At 33.6% G+C, this 12,071-nt stretch overlaps 1 protein-coding gene across 1 annotated transcript; it reads right to left on the reverse strand.

The window, feature by feature from the left end:
- Nucleotides 1-10,636: 10,636 nt before the first annotated feature.
- Nucleotides 10,637-12,071, reverse strand: LOC120176455 (AT-hook motif nuclear-localized protein 15-like). The gene is made up of 2 exons (XM_039182883.1): nt 11,889-12,071; nt 10,637-11,845 (listed from the first exon to the last, which is right to left on the reverse strand). The coding sequence occupies exon 2, from the start codon at nt 11,647-11,649 to the stop codon at nt 10,768-10,770; it is 882 nt and encodes a 293-aa protein (XP_039038814.1). The 5' UTR covers nt 11,650-11,845; nt 11,889-12,071; the 3' UTR covers nt 10,637-10,767.

The following is a 12,071-nucleotide window of genomic DNA, read 5'->3' on the forward strand; positions in this document are numbered from 1 at the left end:
ATTTCTTAAAATGATCATCAAATTATAATGTATTAATCGGACGGCGATGACGACGCGTGTACATAAGTATCGTCTTCAATCATTTAATGATTGTATGTTTAAAAGATTATATTTAAATATTTTAAAATATTATATATAAGCAATGTGATATTTGAGAATATCATGACAAAATTTGTTAATTTTAAATTGTCAAAGATAATTCTTAAATTTAATCAAACTTATATCCGTACGACAATCAAAGATTATTTAAAGAGAGAGAGATTATACTATTATTCTCGAGTGAGATTGAAGTTTTTTCATCCTATATCCAAATTCAATCCGATTAAACTTTATGATTAAAAAATGTCAGTTTCAATATGACTTTAAAAAAGTCAAACAGTAAGATCTGGTGAAACAATTAGTAGAGTTGTTGATGTAAAATTTTAATATATTTTTACATAAATTATGTAAAATTTAATATTAATTAAAAATAAAATAATACATGATATATTTAAATACTCAAGTAATATATTATCAACAAATAGAATTTTTATATAAATATTTTTTTAAAATATTTAGAATTTCACTTGTTAAAAAATATAGATCAAGGACAATTTGGTAAAATATACATTCCAGTAATCTTTTATTCCTTCAACCAAACATTGTAATCTTACATTTCTGCCAAACCAACCAAACACAGTAATGTAACATTCCCAGCAATCATATTCTCTGGTAATCTTTTATTTCCACTGGTAATCTTACATTCCGTGAACCAAACGCACCCTTAGAAGGTGATAGCAATGATGGATTCATAAATATTTTTCGAGGATGTGCACGTATATATTAAAAACATAAGTTTCTTTGACGTAGATAAGTATAAATAAAATTTTAGATTGAACACAATCAATAAAATTAATAACTGACAAAATAATATTAAGATTTCAGGTGGACATTTGCCTACTTTAAATGAACCGTGAATCTATTATTATTAAAGGAAAATTTAGATTTGAAGGTGGACGTTTGTCTATCTTGAAATGAACCATGAGTCTGTCGTCGTAAAAGAATATTTAAATTTTAAGGTGGACACTTATCTATTCTAAATGAACTATAAATTCGTTATTGTAAAAGAAATTCAAATTTTAGGATGAACACGTGTCTATTCTGAATTAATCATAAATTATTTCATCCCTTCAATTTAAAAATCAAGTGTCTTGCTAAATTCCCACTCTTTCTCCACTTCCTCAAAGATTATTTTTTTGCAGTTGCTAATATCCGAACCAGACAAAAAATTTTAACTTTTTCATGTGTGAAATGTGTTTCGGAAAGAGGAAGAAGAATACAGGAAACATGGTCCTTTCTAAATATATATAGTTAATAATTTTTTTGATATATCATCGATATTTAATTTATTATTCGACTAAATCAAATTATTAGATAATACAAATTTTATTATGAAGCGATTTTCCTAATTCAATTTAACTCATTCACAATGTTATGATATAAACTCCTATTCACGTGAAACTTAACGCCTCATCAACTAGACCAACTAATAGTTTACCGTTTGTAGAGCTAAAATAACTTTACCCCTAATGCATCGAATAATAATCAAATAAAAATATTAACATGAGAATTAAAAAGTGATAGAAAATACCAACTAGTTCGTCTAGTGAGATGAGGTAATATATTCTTTAAGCAAGGGTTTGAACCCCGACGTTTGCAAATGGAGTAAATTCGATTGAGAGGGTTATCTCAGTAATAGGCCTCTACAAAACTCGATCCGAATTAATTGATCAATAGATCAAATACCAATCATTATTCAAAAAAAATGATAGAAAATGTTAAGACCTTATGCTACAACTTACAACTTTCAACAAGAATTATCGATAAGTTTGGGTTGACCGGAACCCCGACATGATCCAATATATGACAATATCTAGTTGCAGACAGCTTAAATTTGGTAGAAAATGGAGGTGAAGTTGGATACTTACGAAAGTATCTACTAGGTTTTGCTTTGCCAGTGTTGAATAAAAAGGTGGGGGATGAATCATACTAAAGATGAAGATTAGTTAACAGGATAAAGTCCTCCAACTATGAGATATTATTTTGTTAAGTCTTCTAACTATTAAAAGTTACAAAATGGTCTCCTGACTATATGATGTTGCTTTGTTGAGTACCTGGACTATTAAAAGTTACAAAATGGTCATCCAATTATTCATATGTTCTAAACTCATCATTTTTCGTTAAAAAAATGATGGCAGTCTGAGTTGGACGTTAACTTGTTTGATTGAGATATAATAGTAGTTTTAGATTTTGGGATCAGATTTTATCATATCACAATCAGCATGTTAACATCCGGCTTAGATTGTCATCAATCTTTTGACAGAAAATGATGAGTTTGGAACATATGAATAGTCAAGTGACTATTTTATAACTTTTAATAGTCATGGCACTCACGTTAAATAAAATGTTTGGGGCCAAATTGCTCCAAAAAAGAATAAGGGTCAAAATGATTATTTAATCATACGTTAGGGGTATTTTTTAACATTATGGCTAATGTTTAAGATGTCTTTCTGTCCCCCAAAAAATGATGCTTTCCCTTCATTCTCCAAGTCTCCCTTTTCCGAGCATCCATTTGCTCTCCGAATTTCTACCATAGCCCAGCGTCACCATCATTCATTGACTCTCTGTTTAAATCAGGAGGGATGAATCGTCATCGACTTACGTAATCACTATCTCTCCTGTTGAACATCAATAATAAAATATCATATAGAGGAAGAAAGGATAGACTAATATGCACTTGTCCACATGATGACATTCTTCCATAAGAAAACTTTTGATTATCATTCAAATGATCTGATTGCTTTTCTTAAAGCCCAACTAATCACAATGATGATTGATTCTTCCATTAGAGGTACCCTTATATGTGAAGAACCTTTATGGATAAAAGCCCTTTTCAAGACCTAAAATAAGCAAACTTTCCAAATGTTAGAAATTACAATGTTTGGGGCGATTACGAAGCACTTGCTCAAACTCGAGACCTCGTTTTTAAATGTGTTTGCTGATATCTTTTCCCTTCAACAACAAGTAAAATAAAAAGTTCGAGCAACATACTCGATACGCGTAGACGAATTCTACAATTCTCTGTTGAGGTGCCTAAAAATGGGAATCTACAATTTGCTTCCATGGAAGAAACTATGAACACACTCTATTCTCAAGATGAACAAGCTACACTGCTAATCCTCAAGGATTTATAACTGGAAATCAAGTTATCCATAGTGAACTGTGTGACACGATCCATGCATAGGAAAATGTATGTTAAAAGAGTTAGGGATTTATAATGTAGCTAATTAATTAAGGAAATGCCTATGTTTTTACAATGCAGGCAAAGTCTTCGGCACTTTTTTATATTTTTAGAACCAAATTGAAAGAAAACTAAAAGTACATAGACTAAAATGAAATTTTATAAAAATATTGACTACATAATAATATGAAACGGTAATTTTAAGAAAGACACCCAAAAAATTAGTTCGTATACTAATAATTTTTAAATACAATTTAGTACATAGGTTAACAATAAAGTAACTTAATTTTGTAATTTCGAGCTACTCGCATAGCGTAATTTGAATAAATTAAAAGAACAAGTGAATTCTTATATAATATAAATTTAAAAAATAAATCAAATCAAATTAGATGATCAAAATGGAACAAAAACTTAAGTTTTGTGATGATTTAGAAAAAGCAAATAGTTTGGTGATCAAAATGGAACCATAAGAATCGTTGAGTGACTAAATGTGTAATTTAACCTTGTTTTTTGGACATTTTCGTACGAATGACAAACATTAGGGTGGCTATCGTGCATTTAAGCCTTTATTTAATAGAAACCTTAAACTAAACCCTACCTCGCGTTCCATTTCACATTCAAAGCAGATCAAAACTTCTAACCTAACGCAACCAAAGGACCACCACGGCACCAGCAGAAAACGTCACGGCTTCGTCGCTCTGTCAGCCGTCAACCGCCGCACCGGGCACGTCTCTCTTCTCCCACTCTATTCTAGTTTTCTCTCTTCTCCATCGCGTTGTCTTCTCTCTTCTCCATTCTATTCTAGTCAGCTGTTCAGGTACTCTATAAAATGCATATTGCCTTATTTTTTCTTACGTAAAATGTATTTTTGGAATTTGAAAATTTTGTTTGATTGAAGGAATACGTTTGTCTGAATTCTCTCTTATGTACACTACAAAATGTTTATTACAATCTGATTTTGTATTTTATAGTACCCATCAACTGATTTTGTGTTTTTTCTTGCACTTAATTGCTGAGTCCAACCGCTATGTTGAAGTAGAGAATGCTCAGGTTCTTAAAGATCTGAAGTTACGTAATGAATTAGCTGAAGCTGAATCACGCATAAAGACTGCGTAGAAGGCGGAGCAGCGTTTTTATTCTTCTGAGAGCGCCGTCCTTCTGTGAAGAAGCGTCTTCATTATGTGGAGGAGGAATTTCGTTCTATGGAGGATCAAATTCGTCGTGTGCATGAGCGTGCTTGTCTTGTGGATGAGTGTGCTCGTCTTGCGAACGAGCATGTTAAAACAAATGAATTGGAGCTTCTTCGGTTGCGGGTAGAAGTTAGAAATGCACGACATTTTTTTGGTGAGGAAACTAAAGCAAATGGAAAAATGATAGCCGAATAGACGTAACGACGTTAAGCTTTTGTCAGTTTGAAATTATGGAATATGTATGTCAAATTCGAACGTTTGAGACTGAATTCTAGTCTGAATGTGAACTCGAAACGCCTTTGGTTTATGATAAAATTGGATGATGTTTGATGTATGTTTGTACGTGGATATTAAAATTTCAGAGTTTTGATCATGACTAGCAATCCTAACTTTATTCAATATGTACTTATTTCTACAGATTCTTGACTTTGCATTTGATTAGTTGGGTGCTAATGGATTTCGGGTACCATGATAAGTTTACTATCTCAAGACGATTTAATTATGGGAAATTAGATAATTCAAGAGTACCCGAGATCCATTAACACCTAATCAATCAAGTGCAAAGTCAAAAATCTTCAGAAACAAATACATATCGAATAAAGTTAGGATTGTCGAGCCACTTCCATATCTACATCCAAACAGACATTTCTAGTTTCCATACATTTTGACATACATATTCTATGATTTCATTCTGACAAAAGCCCAACGTCGCTACTTCTATTCGGCTATCTTTTTTCATTTACTTCAGTTTCCTCAGCAAAAAAATGTCCACCGTTTCTGATTTCTGCCCGTAACCGAAGAAGTTCTGATTCATTTGTTTTAGCACGCTCATCCGCAAGACGAATATGCTCCTCCACAGAACGAAGACTCGTCTCAGAAGAATAAGAACGCTGCTCTGCAATCTTTATGTGTGACTCAGCTTCAGTTCATTCATTACGTAACTTCCGATTCTTGACTTTGCATTTGATCGGTTATGTGTAACTTAAATGTGCCTTTGAGCATGCATGTCTGGAGACTATATATGCAATTGGCCTTACATTTTCCTTTCACGCTGCATCATTTTGTTGTCTATAGTCTGTAGGTATAGAGCACTCATTTTAACACTGTATCTTCGGCTAACTTGTTTGATGTGAGTGATACATTGTCTTGCATCCACGAGTAAGGCTTGAATTTCTTGAAAATAAGTAAAGGTGAGGATACTTTCCGTACCAGAGACGAATATTGGGAAAAGATAACGAAGCTGATGAAGATGAAGCGGAGCTGGCCCATGGTTGTTCTAGGCTCCAGGTCAGTTTCTTTGTCTTGTTGAGGTTCCCAGCAATGGGAATCTCCATGCATAAAAGTACCCAGATGGTGAGATGCAATTTGTTTCCATGGATGAAACTATGAACAAACTCTATTTTCAAGATGAACAAGCTACACCGGCTAATCCTCTAGGATTCATAACTGTCTGAAGACTCAGCTCCAACATCATTAGAATGGGTGGAAGACCCGAAATTTGTTTCTGGTGCGGTGTCCACGGTTTCAAATCGTGGTCGCAATCGTGTTTTCGGTCATTTCGGGTTTATCGTGATTGTGGCTGTCGCGGGCGCTATTGTGTGCTATTGTGGGTGTAGCGGGTAACTCGGACGGCAGTGAAGCTGTTATTTCACGGGCGCTATTACGTTTTCGGAGCATGATTTGAAACCCTGTCGGTGTCTACCGATTACCTCTAGGAATAAACATCGAAGGCCCCGAGTTCGAACCCCTTGTAGACGATCCATGCATGGGAAACACAGGGATCCTTCAAAGTGCGGAAAGTTTGGTTCTTTAACGTAAGAACCTTGTTTCCACATACCATGCATGATTATTGTGGTGAATGTTTACGTATGTTCTTATTTGAATTCTCAATGTAAACAACTTTGTGTTCTAATGTATGTTGTTTATTTGAATGCCCACATGTCGAGTTTGTCCAAATAATATTTTTTATTCAGAGCCTTCAAGTCGATGTGATAAGTTTTAAAAAAATATAATTTTTTATTAGAATTTTATCACATCGAAATAATAAATTCTTATAAAAAAATATATTTAGCGGAACTCATCATGCCCACGTGACGAGTTCCAGGTCACTATAACAAATGTCGTAGTTCCTAACCTAAAATATCTAGTGTTGTATTGGGCTAAATAATTAACCCACCTATGATATTGAGCCTATTTCGACAAGTCAGCTGACATAAGGATTTGGGCTTATGGTAGGGCAGCTTGGGACCGAGTCAAGTAAGGTCAGGGTCCTTTTTTGGGCTTATGGTTTTCAGTGATCTTGCTCCTTTCTTTTTATATTTCTGGAATCAAATTGAAAGAAAATTAAAAGTGTGGACTAAAATGAAATTTTATATAAAAAAAATTAACTAAATTATAAAATGAAATGGTAATATTAATGATGACGTCAAAAAATTTAATTCACTTAAAGATTCTTGTTTTAGTCATTCCGCTTTCATTTCTTTACAATTTGATTCCAAAGTACAAAAAGAGAAGGAAAAAAAAAGAGGAATTGATTGTTAAAATGGTCCTCCTTAGGTAACTTTTTTATTCACAATATCAGAGTTCGAACCTTAAATACGAATAAATAAGATATAGACAATGCTCAACAAAGTGTCGTAGTTTAATGACGTTACATGTTAGTAAAAGGGGTTAGTTTATAATTTGACCCATGGATTTTAGACAAAATATCAATTTGACTTTTAAAATATAGATAAAATATCAATTTGACCCATAAATTCGGCCAAAATCCCTCACCGTCGGCCACGATCACAGACGACGGCCATATTCATCGAAAGTTTTGGACCCTTAGAAATTTTAATTCACTCTTTCTTGGACTCCTAAAAGCATATTTGATGTTCGTTTCATCGAAAATACTTCGAACTCCACGAATCTAACATAAAATCCATGACTTCTTTTAAAATTAAACTATAACAATAAATGAGTAAACTACTTCTTTGATATCCCACCTATTTTTGTATTTAATTTCGAAGAATAACAATGATTCTAGATAAGATTTGTGAAATTTTAGACATTCTTTTTATAAATCAAACATTAGATTCACGTTCGGGAACTCAAAACGAGTGAACTAAGAATTTTAGAGCCCAATAGTTGTCGGTAGTGAAGGCCAGTGGTAGCATACAATGAGCGACAATCGAGGACGAAAGACTTTAATCAAATTCATTGATTAAATTAACATTTTATCTAACATTTAAGGTTCAATTTGATATTTTATCTAAAATTCAAGAGTTTAATTAAAAATAAATCCATTTATACCAAGTCATCAAAATAATGATATTTAACATCCCAGACATCAAAATGTTATAAATCAATAACGTAAATTATCAAAATGTTACTTTTTTAAATTCAATACAAACAAATAAACACTTATAAAATTAAATGATCATTTCTAGGGGTGTTCAAAGTTCGATTTTAACCGAATTAACCGGCCGAACCAAAAAGAAATTTCGATTAATCGGTCAATCAACGGTTAAGATTTTTTTCCAAACTTCTATTATCGAATAATTCAATCCAAAATTGATTAATTAATCGAACTAACCGAAATTTTAAATATATATATTATTTAACCTTGGGAGTGTTTAAATTTAGATTTTAACCAATTTAACTTTCCAAATTAATCAAATTAACAAAAAATATTAAATATATATTATATATTATTTATAAATTTTGGTTAATTCGATTAACCGACCGATTAATCGAACTTTGTTCGGTTCAATTAAAAATTTTCAAAAAAACAAATCAATTAACAATTTTTGGGTAATTCGATTTGATCGGTAAACTGAACCGATCGATTGAATACTCCCAATCATTTCGTTAATTTACCCTTACTATTAGTCCCTTTGGTTCATGGAGGTGGCATAAGATTCCATTCATGATCAAGAACTATGTTCTTCAACAAGGTCTAGGGTATAGGCACAAAGTACAAAGGACAATATCTAAACAAACTACACTGGTCTAGTGTTCTTACAGACATGTTTTTCTTTAGTTTGGTGGATTAGGATTGACTTTTATGAAGACATTGTGTCCAGTTTCGTTGAGATTATTATTTCTTACAGGTTTGTAAGGAAGGTTTAAAACCAGTTATCTACTACCACAAGAAGTTAACTCTCTCCGTCTGCCGTATCACCAACCATTGACTAAATAAAGTACAATTTCAGGCAGCCAAACCTAATTCAAACCAATAACATGTCGGCCGGTTCCGGTTCAGGTTCCGGTTCCGGCACGACACATGCCACTTAAATCATAAACCTAATCTAAATAGTTAACTCGATCAACTATATTCATATAACTATTGTTGCAAGAGACTAACCACTTCAAGATCATACAAGAACTACACGAAAAAAAAATGTTAAAAACTCATCTTAAAATATCGAATAAAAGATAAATACAAATATATATGATTATATCAATAAACGAACCAGAATAAAGTATTACCAATAATTATAAATCGGAATCAAATGTAATGTTATGAAAAACCATATATATCCTCTTTCAATTACTAGCAGACAAAATGACACAAATTCAAAGTAGATAGGTTCACATTTATGCAACCCATAATTTCATAAATACAAGGGAACAGTCGAATTTAATAGCAACCTAATGAGTGTTGGTATAAGTAGTTACGGTTCAGGAATTTGAGCTTGTAAGATTAAATTTGAATTCTATCACCGTCACTCTTGATGGGCAATCTATAAATTCCTATGTAAATCTCGATTAGGTCTTAAATATGCCCTGACCTTAGACTGGGAAGTCACCCCTTACCTAAACTTTTTATTATCAAAATAAATAAATCAACCTAAAGCCTACAGTTAAATTTACACAATATATAAATTATTCACAACCTTTCAAATTATTAAATTTAATTAAAAAAATTAAATTAATTAAATGTCTTCAATGATAAAAGAGAAAATATTATTTTCTTTAAAAATTTTAAATTCGGACACTTACGTCTGCAAAATATGTATACATTATTAATGAACAAGAAAGATTTTGAACAAATAATACTTTATATTATCTCATAACTCATAAATAAGAGACACTTGCACTTAAACACATTCGAACCCGTAATTTTTACCAAAGGTTAATCAATTTAAACTTGAAATTAGGGTTGTAAACAAATCGAGTTGAACTTGAATATTTCTGAACTATACTCGATTCAAAAACTCTAAACTCTACTCAAACTCGAACATAAATCTTATACTACACTTTAAAAAAATCAACACATAAATATAAATTTTATTAATGGTTTATTTTTAAAAAAATAAAATCTTAATATATTATATTTTTGAATTGTTCACTAAATTTTCGAATCAAGTATCAAGTAACTCTTTTCGACTCGTTAAGAACTCGAGTAAACTCATTCAGATCAAGTATTTTTAAAATTTTAATCGAATCAATCTTAAATAACTCATGATCTATCTCGTCTTATTAACAATTCTACCCGAAATATCAATCAAACAAATACTTGATAAACGAATTCGACTTTAAAATTTGCAAGGACTGAGAAGTACTAATTTTGGGGAGATTCAGATGAATAAGGCACCGAGTTGTTCACCTTCTGCCCCCTACCACATGCATTCTCCTCTCAAAGCTGAAATCTCTTTTTGGTCAAAAGGTCTGCAAAATCCGACTTTCTCTTAACACATTGACAAACTCTCCCATTTCATGCTTTTTCATGCATAATCAACATTGTTTAAATTAGCCAACAGTCGGCACAAGTGGTTATAAATTCTTAAATAAATTTCAATTAGATTAAAATATGTCCTGATCCTGAACGGAAAGAGATCTGAAATAAAAGAACCACACCTGACATAAACTTTTATGTAAGAAAAAAACATTGTTCAAATTAGAAGAAAACAATACAAAAAAAAATCAAGAAATACTGAAGAAATAAGACCAAGTTTCAACAAGCATACCATGAAAGAAGAATGATATCAATCCTTGCAATTCCTTCAACTCGAATTTGTTCAATAGAACTTCATTTTTTACCTGATTTAATCATTTGATAACGAATGCTCATACACTCTTACAAATATCATAGTTGAGATATCAAAAATATAACAACAGTACCTTAACTATCGAGGTTCCGATAAAGAACTGAAACCGATTACATTAATGATATTGTTGAATATGAACATAAACTATGAACATGGTCAAAACAAAAAGGCTTACCTTTGTTACTACTCTTACATGAAGAACGAAAAAAAAATCCACAACTTATTTTGCACCAAAAACCCACCAATCCATTGCTGTTTCCGGTTAAAAAAACGGCGATGGACGCGGCTGTGTACCCCAAAACAGGTCATGAGGCATTTGTCCATTAGGCAGCAAACTAGGAGGCAAGTTATACAAAGGCATTGAACCGCCTTGGGGATGATCTTGGCTCATACCTTGACACAGAGACTCCGAATTTCCATCGCCGCCGTCGTTGCTACTATTGTTATTGTTATGTCCGCCGTCATCACCGCCTCCGCCGCTATTCTCATCCTCCATAGGCAACCTTTCGAAAACCGCATTGGTAAATGTTGCCGCGATGACCATAACCGGTCCGGATGCTTCTAGTGCCCCGACTACACTGCCTCCGACAACCTGACCTTGCCCGCCGGCTAAATACACCGTCAGCCCCGTCGCAACCGGGGGAGACTGTGCGAGAAGGAACACACCGGATAAAGATAAAATCTCGAATCTTCCATGTAAAGTGATCACCCCACTAGGGGCAGCTGGTTGTCGGAGAGTAACATTGGTGACCACCCCACTTCCGCTCAAAACCGAGACACCGCAGCGGCGGCGTTGAGCGAAATTGCTGATGCACTCGGCAACATCGCCGCCGCTAGCGATTTCAAGCACATGGCTATGGAGAGAGTTAGGGCTTTCTTTAGTAATAACAACGGGAGGCTTTGGCTTGTTCTTCGAACCAGGCGGTCGACCTCTCGGACGGCGAGAGGCCGAACCCGAACCTGGTTCGACGGTTTCCAGAGCCTGAGTTTGGTCTTCCGATTCGATATTTTCTCGATTATCTTCATTATCCTCTCGATTATCTTCATTGGAAGGGCTAATATTAGCTCTAAAAACTCCCATTTGATGGTCTTCAGATGAATTTCTAAAAGCTGCCACATTCCCAGCCCGCCATCGATTCGCCATGGCTTCTCAAAAGAATCAGATCTCCGAACAAGAACACCAACAACCTTATCTATCGTCTTAAAACCAAACCAACATACTCATGAACCAGACATTTAAGACACGGGTTCCTCTTGTTTTTGCATGAAAAACAAACAAACCCTAACCACAAATCACAAAGTATCAGATCCAAGTTTCAAACCTCAAAAACATATAGAATCTCAGAAACTAAAAAGGACCAATAAAAGGATTGTTTGAAGGACACTCTATTTACAGATGAAAAAGGAAGCAAGAAATCAAATCAAAGCAACTGAAAGAGATCTTTCAAGTACGGGGGTGAAAAAAAAACACTAGCTTGATTTCAGGAGAGGAGAGGTAGGGGTCCTCTTTGCCCTTTGTTTATGCGTCCTTTGTGGCAGAGCTGACCCTGCTAAGGGTAGTGTACC

The sequence above is a fragment of the Hibiscus syriacus genome, unplaced genomic scaffold (genome assembly GCF_006381635.1).
Source record: "Hibiscus syriacus cultivar Baekdansim isolate YM2019G1 unplaced genomic scaffold, ASM638163v2 tig00112249_pilon, whole genome shotgun sequence".
NCBI lineage: Eukaryota > Viridiplantae > Streptophyta > Magnoliopsida > Malvales > Malvaceae > Hibiscus > Hibiscus syriacus.